Below are 18,163 nucleotides of genomic sequence, written 5' to 3'. Positions count from 1 at the left end.
AGGATTTTGCCCTGTATCACTTTGTGTTGGGATGGAATGGGTTGGGGGAATTTTGCTGTCTGTGTCTGCAGTGTTGCAGTGTGTTGGGATAGGAATTAGTTGGTTTTGCTGGATGGGTTGAAGTCTGTTGGGAACGGTGGGTAGGGAATTTTGCTGTACCTGTGCTAGTCTGTAGGAATAAAGAGGATTTTGCTGCATGTATGTGTCAGACTGCGGGGACAAGTGGGGCATTTTGCTGTGCTGTGTCTGTGTCCGGAATGGGGAAGATTTTGGTGTGTGTGTCACAATCTGTGGGGATGGGGAGGATTTTGCTGTGAGTTGCAGTCTGTAGGGATGCAGGGAGTTGATGGTGAGTTTCAAAATCCTTGGGAATGGGGGAAGACGCTGCTGCGAGTGTTGCTGTCTATAGGGATGAAGGAGAATTGTGTGGTGTGTGTCAGTCTGTGGGAATGGGGAGGATTTTGCTATGGGGGTGTGTGGGGATGGTGAGGGGTCTGCTGTGTTGTGTGTGAATCTGTGGCGATGGGGAGGGGTCTGGTGTAGCGTGGGTGTGGGTGTAAGGGGGAGAATCCTGTTGTGTGAAGTGTGTGTCGCTCTCGGCCCGGGGAGAGGAGCCGTTTGTCTCACGCGAGGGCAGTTCTCTGTCCCCGGTAGCCTGGTTTCCCTCCACAGCGGGAGGGGGTTGGTGACAGCCGCCTCCCCTGCAGAGATCTGTGTTTTGGCCCGTCCCCGCTGGGGGCCGCCCGTGCTCAGTCCCGCCCCCGGCCATGTGTGGAGCCGCGGCGCCGCGTGGGGAACAGGGCCCGGCGGGTGCCGCAGCTAACGGTTCTTTGTGTCCGGGACCGCTCGGCGCGAGCGTGGCGGGGTCCAACTGTCACTGAGCGGCGGACGCGCCCGGCCGTTTCCTCGCTGAGTGACCGCGGCCGCGGGGGGATGTGAGTGCGGGGCAGGGCGGTGGGTCTGCGGCACTCGGCCGGGAGGGGGAGGCGGCTCCGCGAGCGGGGCCCTCCGGCCCGGTTCCGCTTCGGCGACTCCTCCCCGCCGGAGCACGGCGGCTGGCGCAGCCCCACAGGGGCAGGGAGCGCGCGGGATCCCCGGAGCCTTCGCCATGCGCATCACCCCGCCCGTGCCTGCAAGGCCAGGGGGTCCTGTCCCGGTCAGAGCTTCATCCTCTCTCCCGAGAAGCGGCGTCTTTGCCTGCAAGCAGGGCCCCGCCTGTCGGTGCCTCCCTGCGGCTCGGCGCTTGCGGGGAAGCCCAGGCTGATGCTGCCTGGCTGAAGAGGTGGAGGATGTAGGTGACTAGATAGCAAGTGTGAAAAATCAGGACACTTTTTGGGGGGAGGGGAATTGTGTATATGAGACAAAGCCCTTAATATCGAGACGGTGCTGATAATCGCGGGATGTCTGGTCACCCTAAGGGCGAGGTGGGACCTCGCCCTCGCTCCCCCAGCTGGGCAGGGTGAGCTAGTGGCAGCGGGAGCTCTGTCCTGGCCCCGCCCACCCTCAGCTTCTCTGCCTTGTGTTCCGCAGGTTGGCCAGGGTGACCGTGCTCCATGACTGCCTGGGCTGCAAGACATTCGAGGTGCCTCCTTCTGCGGCTGTCGGACACCTAAAGGCATTAATTAATTCAGAAACTGGGTTTCCTGTCGTTGAGCAGAAGTTGTGGCACCTTGGGAGAGAGGTGAGTGTCCTTCTCTGACCTGTGACTAGCTGCCAGACTGATATACCCTTTATATGTTGCCTTGGAAGCATCCCTGTTTTCCCTGGTGAAGACAATGCAGAGTTTAAATGTTTAAAGCAGGGGTCAGCAACCTTTCAGAAGTGCTGTGCCAAGTCTTCATTTATTCACTCTAATTTAAGGTTTTGCATGCCGGCAATACATTTTAATGTTTTTAGAAGGTCTCCCTCTATAAGTCTATATCAGGGGTAGGCAACCTATGGCACGGATGCCAAGGGCGGCACACGAGCTGATATTCAGTGACACTCACAGTGCCCAGGTCCTGGCTACCGGTCCGAGGGGCTCTGCATTTTAATTCAATTTTAAATGAAGCTTCTTAAACATTTAAAAAACTTTATTTACTTTATATACAACAATAGTTTAGTTATATATTATAGATTTATAAAAAGAGACCTTCTAAAAATATTAAAATGTATTACAGGCATGTGAAATCTTAAATTAGAGTGAATAAATGAAGACTCGGCACAGCACTTCTGAAAGGTTGCCGATCCCTGGTCTATATTATATAGCTAAACTATTGTTGTGTTTAAAGTAAGTAAGGTTTTTAAAATATTTAAGAAGTTTCATTTAAAATAAAATTAAAATGCCGATCTTATCAGTTTAGTATGATCCATTTCCTTGCAGAGTTTTCCAATGTGCGCCACAGCAGGGAGTGGCTGAGGCCAGGAGCAGAGCCCCGGGCTGGCTGCCGGTACCCCAGGCCAGCAGTGGGCTGAGCGGGGCTGGAAGTCTGGACACCGGCTGGCGGGGGGGCTGATGGCCGGAACCCCAGACTGGCAGCGAGCTGAGCCTCTCAGCCTGCCACTGGCCCCGCTCAGTCCACTGCTGGTCTGGGGTTCTGGCAGGGGTAAAAGTAACTTAAATTTCTTACAGGTACTGTCGTATTACAACCCCTCTCAGGAGAGGAGCTCAGAGGCTGGGATGTGTGTGGGGGATCACACAGGGCAAGGAGTTGGGGTGCGGGAGGATTGGGGTGGGGATGTGGATGGTGCAGGAGTCAGGGCTGGGAGCACGGGGGGTGTAGGAGTCAGGGTTGGGTAGTGTGAGGGGTTCAGGGCAGGAGGTTAGGGGGTGTAGGGGGAAGTCCTGGGGGTACGGGGACTTGGGACTGGCCTGGGACAGTCTGTTGCGGCTGGGTTACTTGGATGGTGGATGGGTCCCTGCCCCAGGCTGTTCCTGTTTCTGCCAAGGGAACTGTGGGCCAGCTTTGTGGGGGCACTGCATCTGCAGGCAAATGGAGGGTGATGGTAGAAGACCAGGGCCGACTCCAGGCACTAGCCCAGCAAGCAGGTGCTTGGAGCAGCCAACGGAAGCGGGGGGGCGTGTCCGGCTCTTTGGTGGCGGGTCCCTCACTGAGGGAAGGACCAGCCGCCGAAGATTGAAGCGGTGGTGGTAGAGCTGCCTCAGATAGTGATCGCGGCGGGGTTTTTTTGCTGCTCTGGGCGGCAAAAATGCTGGAGCTGGCCCTGCAGAAGACCCTCTGGCCTGCCACTCCCTTCCCTCAGGGGCTGCAGGGATGGCACGCAACAGACTCTGTCCCAGGCCAGCCCCAAGTCCCCGTACGCCCCGGAACTTCCCCCTAACCTCCTGCCCTGAACCCCTCACACTACCCAACCCTGACTCCTACACCCCCCGTGCTCCCAGCCCTGACTCCTGCACCATCCACATCCTCACCCCAATCCCCCCGCACCTTCCCGCCGGCCCCTTTCACTTCCCTGACTGCCTGCTGCTTTGGCTGCCCGCGCCAGCCTGCAGGAGAGTTCCGGCAGCTGGGAGTGCGCAATGCGCTGCACCCCAGAATTGGCCGGCTCTGGGTTCCGGCTGGGTTTCGATTCTGTCTGCTGGCCCCTTGCCAGCCGGTATCTCAGCTTCTGGCCTACTCAGCCCACTGCCATCGTTCACCCAGGCTGGCGGCGGGCTGAGTGGGGCCAGCGGCTGGGACCTCGGCGTGCCATTAAAAATTGTCATGCATGCTGACCCCTGGTTTAAAGCATTAAATATAATACACCTCTACCCTGATATAATGCGACCCAATATATCACGAATTCGGATATAACGCGGTAAAGCAGTGCTCTAGGGGGGCAGGGCTGCACACTCCAGCGGATCAAAGTGAGTTCGATATAACGTGGTTTCACCTATAACACAGTACGATTTTTTGGCTCCCGAGGTATCATAAACAGATAGCTAAGGGTTAATGTCTCTTTCACCTGAAAAAAAAGTAACCTGAAGCACCTGACCAGAGGACCAATCAGGAAACCGGATTTTTTCAACTCTGGGTGGAGGGAAGTTTGTGTCTAAATTCTTTGTCTTCTGCCTGAATCTCTCTCAGCTAGAGAAGGATTTTTCTATTTCCTGCTTTTCTAATCTTCTGTTTCCAAGTTGTAAGTACCAAAGATCAGATAGGGGACTTTTATGTTCTTTTGTATTTACATGTCTATAGTTGCTGGAGTGCTTTGAATTGTATTCTTTTTGAATAAGGCTGTTTATTCATATTTCTTTTAAGCAATTGACCCTGTATTTGTCACCTTAATACAGAGAGACCATTTGTATGTATTTTTCTTTCTTTTTTATATAAAGCTTTCTTTTAAGACCTGTTGGAGTTTTTCTTTAGTGAGGAACTTCAGGGAAATTGAGTCTGTACTCACCAGGGAATTGGTGGGAGGAAGAAGTCAGAGGAAAATCTGTGTGTGTTAGATTTACTAGCCTGACTTTGCATTCCCTCTGGGTGAAGAGGGAAGTGCTTTTTGTTCCAGGACTGGAATTAGAGAGGGTGGACTCCCTCTGCTTAGATTCACAGAGGTTGCTTCTGTGTATCTCTCCAGGAGCACCTGGGGGGGGGGGGAAGGGAAAAGGATTATTTCCCTTTGTTGTGAGACTCAAGGGATTTGGGTCTTGGAGTCCCCAGGGAAGGTTTTTGTGGGGACCAGAGTGCCCCAAAACACTCTAATTTTTTGGGTGGTGGCAGCAGTAGCAGGTCCAAGCTGGTAACTAAGCTTGGAGGTTTTCATGCTAACCCCCATATTTTGGACGCTAAGGTCCAAATCTGGGACTAGGTTATTGACATGGTGGGAGAGGTGGGATAGATAGAATCCAGAAGCCAGTAGGAATATTATATTTTTCTTTTCTCTGCTAGGGGCTTTTTAGCAGAGAGAAACAGTTTGGTTTTAAAAAGAAACCAGAGAGAATTTTTTTTTCTGCTCTCTCTGGCAGGTTTTGGCTTGCATATTAAGCAAGAAACCATTAAGAGACTATTTCGGGTCTTTTGTCAGACAATAGCACTCCCATTAGGAGGCAAATACCAGCACTATATACATGCAAATAAAGTGGTTTTTCTGGTTTACTTTACATTGAAAAGACTAGCTAAAGGAAGAAAGGGAAAAAGACATTGTTGCTAGGCATACGCCAGGAGGCAACAGAGCCTGCAGTTCAGACAACAAACACCAGAGGGCACCCCAACACAAGAAAACAGGAACCATGCCTTCCAATACAAAAATGGAGGCTGAAGAACAAATCAAAGACGCCAAGCACAGGTGAGAGATGGAAAAAAACAAACAGGAACTAGAAATAAAACAAAAAGAAATGAAAATGAAAGAAAAAAAGAACAGATCAAACAGGCAGCCCATAAAAGAGAACAAGAAGCCAAAAATGCAGCCCACCACAGAAAACTAGAAGAAGAAGAGGTGGCCCACAGAAGGAAACAAGAAGAAGAAGAGGTGGCCCACCGCCGAGAAATGGAAAAACAACAAAAAGAATACAATTCAAAGCACTTTAGCAACTATAGACATGTAAATACAAAAGAACATAAAAGTCCCCTATCTAATCTTTGATACTTACAACTTGAAAACAAAAGATTAAAAAAGCAGGAAATAAAAAAATCCTTCTCTAGCTGAGAGAGATTCAGGCAGAAGACAAAGAACTTAGACACAAACTTCCCTCCACCCAGAGTTGAAAAAATCCGGTTTCCTGATTGGTCCTCTGGTCAGGTGCTTCAGGTTACTGTTTTTTTCAGGTGAAAAAGACATTAATCCTTAGCTATCTGTTTATAACACGAGGACAGCGTTATATCGGGGTAGAGGTGTATGTGCATGCATGAAGTAGCCTATTGCAAGGAAAACATTGAGATAGTTGGTTGATGATTATTTATATTAGAGGAGAATCTGGAGCAGGGTTGATTTGATTTATACCAAATTGATTTAAATCATGATTTAAATCACTAGTCAGAAAGACTTGATTTAATCATGGTTTTTTACATAAAAATGTATTCTTGTTGGTTGTTATAACCTTAATACATATTCTTCACAACTCAGAGATAGATGTAGGTTTCATTTTTAGAAGGTACACACTATACATTTTTTAACAGTGATTTATTTTGAAAACTTTTCAGATTAGTTTTAGAGCTATATTAGAAAGTGAATGTTTGATTGTTTCATTTACCAAAGGTAATTGAAGCAGATATTTATGAAGTCATTGGGAGGTGAAATATCTCCAATTCAGCAGGTTAATTATTAATATTTGGAGGATTTTCTTGCCATGCTGTATTGGAAGGAGAACATCACCAGACAGACATTTAAATTGTTTTATTTAACTAAAACAACAACGTTAAGTATTCTGGATTTTTTTCTTCAACAGCGAACTGTCTGGTGATGTTCTAAAACTGAAACCTACTTCTGTCTCTGAGTTGTGAAGAATATGTATTAAGGTTATAACAACCAACAAGAATGCACTTTTATGTAGAAAACCATGATTAAATCGAGTCTTTCTGACTAATGATTTAAACCATAATTTAAGTCATGATTTAAATCAATTTGATTGAAATCAAATCCACACTGGTCACAGGTTTCTTGATTTTACTCTTCTCAACCCTCCATTTCCATTTTGTGGTATCTTGCCAGCCGGAAAGAGGTGTTAGCACATCATCCTCTGAAATGCAACAGGAAGCCAAGAGTCTGAGCAACACTTTTTGGTTGGCATTGCTACTGAACTATATCTTTTGGTTGGAAACATTTAGTCACTAAAGAGTCTTGCATAGTTAGTCTGATATTTTTGGGTTTATATTTAAGAATATAAATAGAGGTCGTTTCTTCTTTGTCATGGCAATTATAAAAGTTATTTTCAACTTTTTCAACTCTAGTTGCTTAGGGCCAGATTCCCCCACTGTCACATAAACTGAGTAGGTAAAATGATCTGCTGTAGAACTGTTTCCCCTTTACAAATAAAGTGAAGTTTGCTTTATTTATAGATGACAGATCTAGTCAGTTAAAATAATCTTGAGTGTCAGTTGTCATGGTGACAGGGCTAATTGCATCTGTGACCTGTTTTCTGGCCTCTCTGAGTACATCCCCCCTCAGGGGAGCCGAGAGTGCGTTTGGGCCCCGGTGAAAAATTTTTTTCAGGACCTCTACAAAGGGCGAACCGGCTAAACAGGGCCGATGAAGCTGGGCCCCAGGTAATTTGTACCAGCTCTCCCCTCCCCCCACGTCAGCCCTGTCCCCCCTTCATTATGAGGCCTTGTGCTTCTGTCTCCCTATAGCAGAACCATGCAATTCTCCCACTCTTAGACTAGATCCCAGGCTGTGTATCAACTGTGTTACCACAATAGCTCTGACTGGGTATGAGTACCTACTGTTCTTTTCTTCAGCAGCTTGTGGCCAGCGGTGACTCCAAACAGATATCTTAAAATGAAGTATTGTTTAAACTTAACAGTAGGAATAAAGCATAACATAAGAGAAGATATTATTAAAAGAATAAAAGAGCTACACTTGTCTATCTTATTTATAGTCGTAGGTAGGCCTGTCTTAGCCAGGCACCCCAAACTCTGGAGTCTGAGTTCACCTCAGCTCAACCTTATCTGTCCCCTTAAAGAAGTGTGTCCCTTTAAATCTAGCCAGAGTCTTTGTTTTTTCTTCCCACAGGTGTTTTTTTAAAGCCCAGTTTGGTTAGAGCCAGAGCATCAAATACTTTTGTATTGGCCTAAAAGTGTTTGCAAGAAAGTATCAGGATCCACCCCTTCCTCGTTCTGAGTGCATTTCCTGGCAAATCCGCTATTGAATTAACTCAGTATTTGAATACATAAAACAACATAAAAGCCCAGTCAAGAAACAGTATTCCTAATTTTATTACAGTCAGCTTCCAATCAATCGTATCTTTCATCACAAAAATAAGTCAGATCATCTAAATGCTCATGTACATGAGTCAGTTTATGCACATGAGTGGTCTCCTTGAACTCAGTGAAACTATTGTGTGTAAAGCTACTCATATTCATAGGTGTCACAGGGTAGCTGGTCCCTGTAGCTAAACTAAGCCCAGCTCCCCAGTTGCAATTCTCTGTACCTTTTCCAATTTTAATTATCTTTTTGAGATGGAGTGACCAGAATTGCACACAGTATTAAAGGTGTGGGAATAACATTGATTTATATAGTGGCATTATGATATTTCTTGTCCTATTATCTATCCATTTCCTAATGGTTCCTAACATTGTATTAGTTTTTTTTGACTCCCACTGCACACTGAGTGGATGTATTCAGGTAACTATGCACAATGACTCCAAGATCTCTTTCTTGTGTGTTAACAGATAATTTAAACACCATCATTTTTTTCATATAGTTGGAATTATGTTTTCCATGTACTTTACTTTGCCTTTGTCAGCACTGAATTTCATCTGCCATTTTGCTGTCCAGTCACTTAGATTTGTGAGGTCCCTTTATAACTCTTTGTCATCTGCTTTGGACTTAACTATCTTGAGGAATTTTGTAACCTCTGCAAACTTTGCCACTTCACTGTTTACCCTTTTTTTCCAAATGATTCATGAATATATTGAACAGCACCAGTCCCAGTATGGGTCTCTAGGGGATACCACTATTTACCTGTCTCCATTCTGAAATCTGGGCATTTATTCCTACCATTTGTTTCCTGTCTTTTAACCAGTTACTGATCCATGAGAGGACCTTCCCTCTTATAACATGACTGTTTGCTTACGAGTCTTTGGTGAGGAACCTTGTTGATAGAGTACTTGAACTTTCAGAAAACTATCTCCACTGGATTACCCTTGTTCACATATTTGTTGAGTCCCCCAAAGAATTCTAATATATGGTTGAGGCATGATTTCCCTTTACCAATGCCGTATTTACTCTTCCCCAACACATTGTGTTCATCTATATGTCTGATAATTCTGTTCTTTACTCTAGTTTCTACCAATTTGTCTGATTCTGAAGTTATCCTTACCATCATGTAATTGCCAGGGTTGCCTCTGGAGATTTTGAAAAAAATTGGCATCACATTAGCTATCCTTCAGTCATCTGGTACAGAAGTTAGTTTAAGTGATAGGTTACATACAGTTAATATTTCTGCAATTTTATATTTGAGTTCTTTCAGAACACTTGGATGAATACCTTCTGGTCCTGGTGATTTATTACTGTTTAATGTATTGGTTTGTTCCAAAACTTTCTCTATTGACCCTTCAGTCTGGGACAGTTCCTAAGATTTGTCACCTAAGAAGAATGGCTCAGGTGTGGGAATCTCCCTCACATCCTCTGCAGTGAAGACCAGTGCAAAGAATTCATTTAATTTCTCCGCATTGGCCTTGTCTTCCCTGAGCGCTCATTTAGCCCCTTCATCATCCACTGGCGCCACTAATTATTTGGCAGACTTCCTGCTTCTGATTGTCCGAAACCAATACAGGTTCGAGTAAGTTTTTGATGGAGTGAGGAAAATCAAAACGTGACAGGTTGAAAGTTCAAAATCACGTGGCCGTTTATTGATGGGGGATAAGTTGCAACTTGGGCTGGGAAGGAGTGCTTTTACCAACTAACAATACTATTAGAACAAGAATATTTACACAACTTGAAACAATCTATTTATAACCAACAACAGGAAACTAAATGATCTGTGATTAACTGCTCACCAGAAATTAGAGCTGATACACCAAACTGATTAAACTATATACGTTAACCAAATATTGTAAAGTACAACAATTAACCACAGTAGCAATCAATACAACAATTTAACTTTCATATACTATATACATAACTTGTACCAAATAACAACAATATATACAGTTCTGTATCAAATAAAGGAGGGAAAAAGAGAAGAGACTGAGCAAACAGAATATTCACAGAAATGAAGAGGCTAAGCAAACAGAATATTCACGAAAATTAGAAGAATACAAATACCACACTCCAGGCGCAGCTGACCAGCAGTACAGACTCCAAGGGCATGACGAATTGGTGGGACACAGCACAAGCCGGCAAGATACACAGGAGACCCTTCTGGCTGAAAGGGTGATCAGGCCTTCCAGCTAACATGCGGAGACTCCTGCGGATCCTGGCATCAGACATGGTTTTATTCGAAAGCTCTCTTACTCGTATCAGCATCTGATTGGTCCCTAGCTCCTTCGCCTTCCAGGTTCCGAGCTGGAGCCCTCCATGTAAACAGGATCTGCACACAGCACACTACCGTTATGCACATGGCACGCTGGTATTTTTGCACAAGGTACTAGCCTGACCCCTAGGTGACCAGGCAAAAAGAGCAGGAAAATGCACAGGCACTATAATGTTGCACACCGCACTAGCCTGACCCTTAGGTGACCAGGGAAAAAGAGTGGGAAAATGCACATGGCACTATAATGTTGCACACCGCACTAGCCTGACCCTTAGGTGACCAGGGAAAAAGAGCGGGAAAATGCATACGGCACTATACTGTTGCACACCGCACTAGCCTGACCCTTAGGTGACCAGGGAAAAAGAGCGGGAAATTGCACATGGCACTATAGTGTTGCACACCGCACTACGGTGTTGCACACGGTACCAATGTGACCTTTTGACTGACAATTGGCCATACAGACGCCATGTTTGAGCATAGGTTTAGGGCTGCGACACTGATATACTTAAAACAATTTTTGCTGTGAGTGTATGAGTCTTTTGCTAGTTGCTCTTCAAATCCTTTTTGACCTGCCTAATTATTTTTTACTTGCCAGAGTTTATGCTCTTTTCTATTTTCTTCAGTAGGATTTGACTTCCACTTTTTAAGGGATGCCTTTTTGCCTTTCTCACTCTATAGTTTAGCCATGTAGCGTAGGTCATTTTTTAGTCCTCTTACTGTTGTTTTTAATTTGGGGTATACATTTAATTTGGGTCTCTATCATGGTAGCTTGTAGACATTTCACTTTTGTGACTGTTCCTTTTAATTTTCATTTAACTGCCATATATACTCGTTCATAAGCCGAATATTTTTGGTAAAAAAGTGAAGCCTCAAAGAGCAGGGGTCGGCTTATCAACGGGTCTACACCAAAATTTGATGATTTTAAGCTCTATGTAATTATTGAATTGAATATCTAATAGATTGTCATTTTGTTTACGTGGAGCGTCTGCAGGCATGGATCCCCTCAGCTCCCAGTGGTCGCAGTTCACCGTTCCCAGCCAATGGGAGCTGCAGGAAGTGGCGCAGGCTGAGGGACGTTCTGGCCACCACTTCCTGCAGCTTCCATTGGCTGGCAGCGGCAGACCGTGGCCACTGGGAACTGAGCGGCTCTGTGCCTGCAGATGCTCCAGGTAAACAAAACATCTAGGCCTGCTAGTGGTTTACCCTTATGTGCCAGGAGCCAAAGTTTGCCAACCCCTGAAATATAAGGTTGGCTTATGAAAGGGTCATACAGTTTTTGCTATTTTTTCCTATCCATCTTGGGGGGTCGGCTTATAAACAAATAAGCTAATCAACGAGCATATATGGTAGCTTCTGCATTTTGGTGTCCTTACCCTTTCTGAAGTTAAGTGCTATAGTGGTGGGCTTCTTTGGGATTTTTCCCTCACACAGAGATGTTAAATTTAATTATATTATGGTTGCTATTACCGAATGTTTCAGCTCTATTCACCTCTTGGACCAGATCCTGTGCTCCACCTAGGACTAAATCAAGAATTTTCTCTCTCCTTGTGGGTTCCAGGACTAGCTGTTGCAAGAAGCAGTCATTAACGGAGTCTAGAAACTTTATTTCTGCATTCTGTCCTGAAGTGACATGAACCCAGTCAATATGAGGATAGTTGAAATCCCCCTTTGGGTTTTTATGTTTTTGTAGCCTCTCTAATCTCCCTGAGCATCTCACAATCGCCATCACCATCTTGGTCAGGTGGTCGGTAATATATTTCTATTGGTATCCTCTTATTATTCCAGCATGGAATTTCTATCCATAGAGATTCTATGGCATAATTGGATTCGTTTAAGATTTTTGTTTTATTTGACTCTATGGTTTCTTTCACAGATAGTGCCACTCCCTCACCAGCGTGACCTATTCTGTCATTCCTATATATTTTGTACCTTGGTATTACAAAAACAGCGAGGAGTCTTTATGGCACCTTAGAGACTAACAAATTTATTTAGGCATAAATAGATTTGTTAGTCACTAAGGTGCCACAAGAACTCCTCATTGTTTTTGGTGATACAGACTAACATGGCTACCACTCTGAAACTTGGTATTACAGTATACCATTGATTGTTATTATTCTACCAAGTTTCTGTGATGCCTATTATGTCAATATCCTCATTTAATACCAGGCACTCAAGTTCACCTATCTTAATATTTAGACTTCTAGCATTTGTATACAAGCACTTATAACATTTGTCATTGTTTAGTTGTCTGCCTTCATGTGATGTAATTGAATGGGACTCTCTTTCATTTGACTGTGTCTCTTCAATTTCTGCCTGTATTTTATCAACTTCTATCCTCTTCTCTTTATTAGGATATAGAGAATCCCAGTTAATAGATCCTCGCCTATGGAATGTCTCTGTCGGAACTGTGTGCCTCTCTGCTCCTGTCAGTTTTCCCTCAGCCCTTAGTTTAAAAATGCCTCCTTAAAGAGGGCCCTTATTTTCCCAAAGCCATTAGTTTAAAAACTTCTCCTAAAAGAGGCTGCACCTGGGCCTATAAAGGTTTGCTAACGGGCAGTTGGGGGATAGAACTGAGACAGGCTGCTCTCTGGGGAGGGAAGCTACTTTGAAGTTGAGCTAGCTCCTATGATGAGTCCCTGGAGCAAGGGGCCAGGGGCTAAGAGAAGCCATCCTAGGGCTGCCATTGCAGGAAGGGATTAGAGTTGACTGAAATTTGGAAGCTGCCAGGAGAAGGAGTACCAGAGACCTCAGGGAGGGGTGGCCCTGAAGCCTGCCAGAGGTGACGTGTTGGTAGGGGTATGTGGGGTCAAGTGCCCCTTCCCCGATTGGCCTGCCAAGGGAGGGAGGGATAAGGGCTCTGTCCTCCTGTTGCACCTGCCCCCTAGCATGCTTGGTCCCTGTCCCTGGCAGATGGGCACTGTCCTCAGGCCCATCTGCTGGGGACAAGAGCTGAGCGACCTGGAGCCCCCTCTCTCCCCCCAGCACTTTTCTAGCTCACTTAGCCCCTATCTTTGGCAGCTGGGCTCAGGTGGGGGCACTACCAGGCTCTCTCAGGCAGCTGCTGTGATGCACAGAGCAGCAACCCTGACTGGCTGGCTTAAGACATGTGAGAAGCAGCTCTGTCCCACTCCCTGCCCAGGCCCAGCTGCCAGGGAGAGCAGCTGAACCTGCCGTGGAGGGTGTGTGGGAGGGGATGGCGCAGTGGAGGAGAAGAGAGCCTCCCCTCCCCTTCCTCACCCCTGCAGGTAACATGGGGTGAGGAGAGAATGGCAGCCCCCGGCTGGGTGCAGGGCAGGGGGGTTGTTGGGATGAAGAAACATATGGGGCAGTTATGTGTCCTCCCCTTTGGATTGTGTCCCTCCTGTATGTGAAGGCATGAGTTGTCTATGCCTCAGGCTAAGGAAGGAGTAAAAGACTTTTTTTCTATTTGCTAACATCTGTAAAGAAAATAAAACTTGCAAAAAACTGGGAGTGGCAGTGCATGCTTTGGAGCTGGGAGAAGGCTGCTGCTGACAATAAGTGTTTGAAAGATTCTGGGCATAAACTTTAACTATTGTAAAAGCACACTTTACAAAAATAGCATCTACTTAAGTATAACACTTCTACCATTTAACTTTTTATCTGCTATTGTTACAAGTAGCACTTAAAATTGCTGTGATTGAAAAGGATTTAAAAAAAGTTTTTTTGTTTGCTTTGTGCATTTGACAATACTTTGTGTATAGTCAGCTTCACTATAAAAGCATAACTATAGTCAGTTTCCTCTGATCATGGGTTTTTCACAGCACAAACAAGAAGAGAAAAAACATTTATAATGAGGAAAATATGATTTTGAAATGACAAATGTTGGCATAGAGAGTCGGGGCAAATAGACTCATATTCAGAGAGTTTAAGGTCAGAAGGGACTACTAGATTTTCTAGTCGGACCTATAACATAGGCCTTCAAATTTTCTCCAGCTACTGCTATGTCGAGCCCAATGTCTTATGTATAGATACAACATATCTTCCAGAAATTTATTCGCTCTTGATTTTGAAGCATGGCCCCACATTAGCATTCTTCTAGTCTTCTAGAATTTCCCCAGCATTCTAAGATGTATTTAAAAATTAACATCAGTGGGCCAGAGATATCTCCTCAGCCAACTCTTTCCGGACTTTTTAGGTGCAAATTTTCTGGACCTGCTAATTTAAAAAATGTTTATCCATAGCAGATGTTATCATCCTGCTTAGTTACAAATGGACTAGAAAGTCTTTTATTATCCTCGTGTGTGGGGAGTGAGTGATTCAGCTTCTTTTCAAATAAAGAACAGAAGTATTAATTTAACACTTCTGCCTTTAACAATTTTACCATCTCGTCTTTAATAATGGGCCTATTGGATTGCTTGAATTTCTTTTGTTTCTAATATACTTTAACTCTTTATTATTCTTAGCGCTGGCTGCTGTGGATTTTTCCCTAATGGCTTTAGCTTGCCTTATCAATTTTCTGCACTTCATTTCTTCTAATTCATATTGCTTGCTATATTTCTCTCTTTCCCACTTGTTAAATATTGCTTTATTTTAATTGCTGCCATCAGTTCAGCACAGAACCAGGATGGACTTTTAGCCAAAGTTGTCATCTTTCTTAATTGTGGATTTGTGGCTTTTTGGCCCTCTAATAAACTCTCCTTAAAACACTCCTAATTTTCATTCACATTTTTCTGTCTAATTTTTAACCCCAAATCGGTTTAGCTAATTTTTCTCATTTTTGGGAGGTTAGCCCTTTTGAATCACCAGGAATATATATCAGAGGATGGGACACTCCTTTGCCAATACCAAATGTAATCAAGTAATGATCACAGGTCACTAGTCAATCACTTACATCCAGCCAAGTGATTACTTCATCTTTATCTGTTGCAGTAAGATCCAAAGTAATTATTTTATGAACTTCACTATAAACTGAAGCTAGTTCTAGCTAATTATTTGAAATTGACTAGATTTCAAGTTGTCAGTGGCTATTTAAAATTCTCTCTGTGAAATCATCTGGAATATTCCAAGCTTACTGAAGATATCTTAGAATGTAACATCACAAATAACAGATGTCTCACTGTAACCTATAATTTTATTTTTGGTATCTATACTATGAGTACTGGTATCTTCTCAGAGTATAAGCCAGGGGTCGTCAACGTCTGGCATGCAGCTCACCAGGGTAAGCACCCTGGCGGGCCGGGCCAGTTTGTTTACCTGCTGCGTCGGCAGGTTCATCCGATCGCAGCTCCCACTGGCCGCGGTTCGCCATCCCTGGCCAATAAGGGCGGCGAGAAGCCGCGGCCAGTACGTCCCTTGCCCGAGGCGCTTCCTGCTGCTCCCATTGGCCAGTGGAAGCTGCGATCAGCTGAACCTGCCAATGCGGCAGGTAAACATACTGGCCCTTCCCACCAGGGTGCTTACCCAGGCAAGCCATGTGCCAGAGGTTGCTGACCCCTGGTATAATCTATTGCATGGATGTATACTGAAGAATTCTGTCATTTTTGAGTCAATCCCTGACAAATGCAATCACAATCTAGCAGAAGTATAGCTATTAACGGATTTGATAGACAACTAGGCCCTGATCCTGTACAACACTCCATATGAGTGCAGAGGTCTGCATGGGCAGAACAGGGCCGAAATGATCACATTTTTCAGTTGTTTTATTGCAATATACTTTTGCTGCTGTAGATCCTCTCACAGAATACTATAGTTTCATTCATTGTTCCATTGTGATATTGCGAGTTTTAGATCCAAGTTGAGATTACACCACCCATATATATTTAGGCTTAGCCGATTTCTTTTACAGATATATTTTACAGATAACTTTTTGTTTATTTTTAAGCATTTTTGCATTATATCTATTTCAATTTTAACAGTTGCACCAAATTATGGCTTTTAAGCATATTTTTTATTCATATCAATTTAAATTTTCACACTTGGATGACATTTTGGGGCAGGGTTTCAAACAATAATAACTTAATGACAGTAGACCTTGAGATTCAAACAGAACTTCATAACTGTTAAAATACAAGGTACCAACATCATGTCTAACTAAATATCCCTAGATCATACTTCTTAAGTTTTCAAACAGCATTTTTCTTACTTTACCTATTTATAAATCTCCATTTTTATTGATGGAAATATTTTTCCACAGTTCATGTGTGTATGGTGAAATCAACAATTACAAAAATTACCAATAAAAATCTAATCCTTCCAAGCCTATAAATACTCCTTTGAGGGTATATACACGCTATGTGCATCTAATATATGCATGTGGTATATGTATACAGGTCTTTTTTGACCTGTTCCTTAAAATGATAGTTATTTTCTTTTATTGTCTGTTATTTTTTGTGTCCAGTAGTGGCCCCAGTGTGCACTTTCCAAAAAAAAGAAGGCACATATGCAATCAGAACGATTTATTAAGCATCGGGGGCTATAAAGCCCTTTACAGAAGCTTTTTACATTTCCTAGAATTACATGTTCATAGTCATTTACTATTCTAGCTACTGACATCATGAATTCATCTGTGGAATGCTGGTTAGACCACCAGGTAAAAGACATCGTCTAGGATTTATATTCTTTGCATTCTGAAAGTTAGACCTATTGCAAATTATGAAGACAAATGGAAAGAATCAAAACAGGAGAACAAAAAACATTTGGAATCTAATTCTGCCTCTACATAAATGGATATAGCTCCCATTGCAGCCAAATGAAGTTGCATTCATGTAACTGAGGGCAGAATTTTATCCTGTATGTAACCGAAAAATATTGCACTCTCATGTCATGCACAATTGAAGACATCAGAATGATATAATTAAAGAGACTAAATATTGAAGCAATGTGTTGAGACTTGGTCTCTAAATTTTAATATCTAAAAAATACTTAACATTCTCAAAATGTCTGGAGAAAAGCCATTGCAAAGTAGTGATATTGGAAAATGTACAACATCAAGGTCTTCCTTTTTTTTTTCTGTTTCAGTTATCTGATTGTACTAAGGTTGGAGACTGTCTGAATTCTGAAAATCATATATTCTTAGATCTTCAGTCAAAAGGCTTGAAAGGAGGAGGTAAGATAAACAGTTGTCTGTTTACTTATATGTTAGGAGATTGTAAACGTTTTGATTAATTCTCTGGCACGGTTCTGAGTAACGCTTTTCCTTAAATGAGTAGTGGTGCTTTCTCTTAACTTGTACATCACAGCAGTCTACTCTTACTTTCTCACTACTGGGATTGTACCTAAGGAGAACCTGCAATTCAGTAGAGTGGATCATTTGGAGTAAAAGAGAGGAGAGAGTCTCTTTTTAGAGAATACATCACACCCACATGCATTGCAACTGTATGAGGAGTGGGAATTTATCTTCATTTGGGAGGGTTTGTTTTGTTTTTCCTTTCCTTTTTCTTTTTCTCCTGTACTGGTGATCCCTGGCTGTTTCAGTCAGTATTTCCATTCCTGTGACAGGTGAATGGGGATAGGATTTGTCTCTGTGGGGCAAGACTCGTGGAGAGGTGCTGGGGTCTCTAAGTGTGGAAGTAAATGGTTTCTGGAGGTAAGAGTTCCTTGACGAAGGATGTGATTTGTTATTGAAAAGGAGGAGAGGCCGGTGTGGTATTGTGGAGTTTATTTGTTTATTAGTGGTTCCATCCGTGTGGCAGAAGGATGAGGATTGACTTTGATGTCCTGATGAGTGTGACGATAATAAAAAATTGCCTGTTGGTTTTGGTGAGGTTTTTTTCCCCATCTATCTCTACTTGCTTGTGTCCCAGTGTTCCCAGAAGGCATGTGGAAATTGCTCATTTCTTCCCTCCTGTTGTGTGTGTTTATATGAGATTGTCAGGAGATTTTGTGAGGATGTGTGGCCTGTGATGCTTCCAGTACACTAATGACACTCTGTTCTATTCTTTCTGTTAACAACTTTGACCGTGCTTGTCTGACCTAGTGTTTTAGGGAGCTATGGGGCATGGATGAGAGCTGGCTGGCAGAAACTTAATCCAGATAAAACTGACGCTGGAGGAGGTAGCCAGAATGTATGATAAGAATAATTTCTCTGTC

At 43.7% G+C, this 18,163-nt stretch overlaps 1 protein-coding gene across 10 annotated transcripts in view; it reads left to right on the top strand.

Moving 5' to 3' along the window:
* SACS (sacsin molecular chaperone) overlaps positions 1-18,163 on the top strand; it is a 132,017-nt gene that overhangs the window by 43,504 nt on the left and 70,350 nt on the right. For 8 of the 10 annotated variants that reach the window (XM_030562065.1, XM_030562085.1, XM_030562115.1 and 5 more), the window contains 2 exons: positions 1,531-1,681; positions 17,093-17,180. In XM_030562065.1, coding sequence (XP_030417925.1) covers positions 1,531-1,681; positions 17,093-17,180 — 239 coding nt within the window. Of the gene's footprint in view, positions 1-821; positions 936-1,100; positions 1,292-1,530; positions 1,682-17,092; positions 17,181-18,163 lie in introns of those variants that run through there. The other 2 variants (XM_030562097.1, XM_030562107.1) reach the window with 2 other exon arrangements.

This window comes from Gopherus evgoodei, chromosome 1, assembly GCF_007399415.2.
Source record: "Gopherus evgoodei ecotype Sinaloan lineage chromosome 1, rGopEvg1_v1.p, whole genome shotgun sequence".
NCBI classification, from domain to species: domain Eukaryota; kingdom Metazoa; phylum Chordata; order Testudines; family Testudinidae; genus Gopherus; species Gopherus evgoodei.
This window is presented reverse-complemented; position numbering and strand designations above follow the sequence as displayed.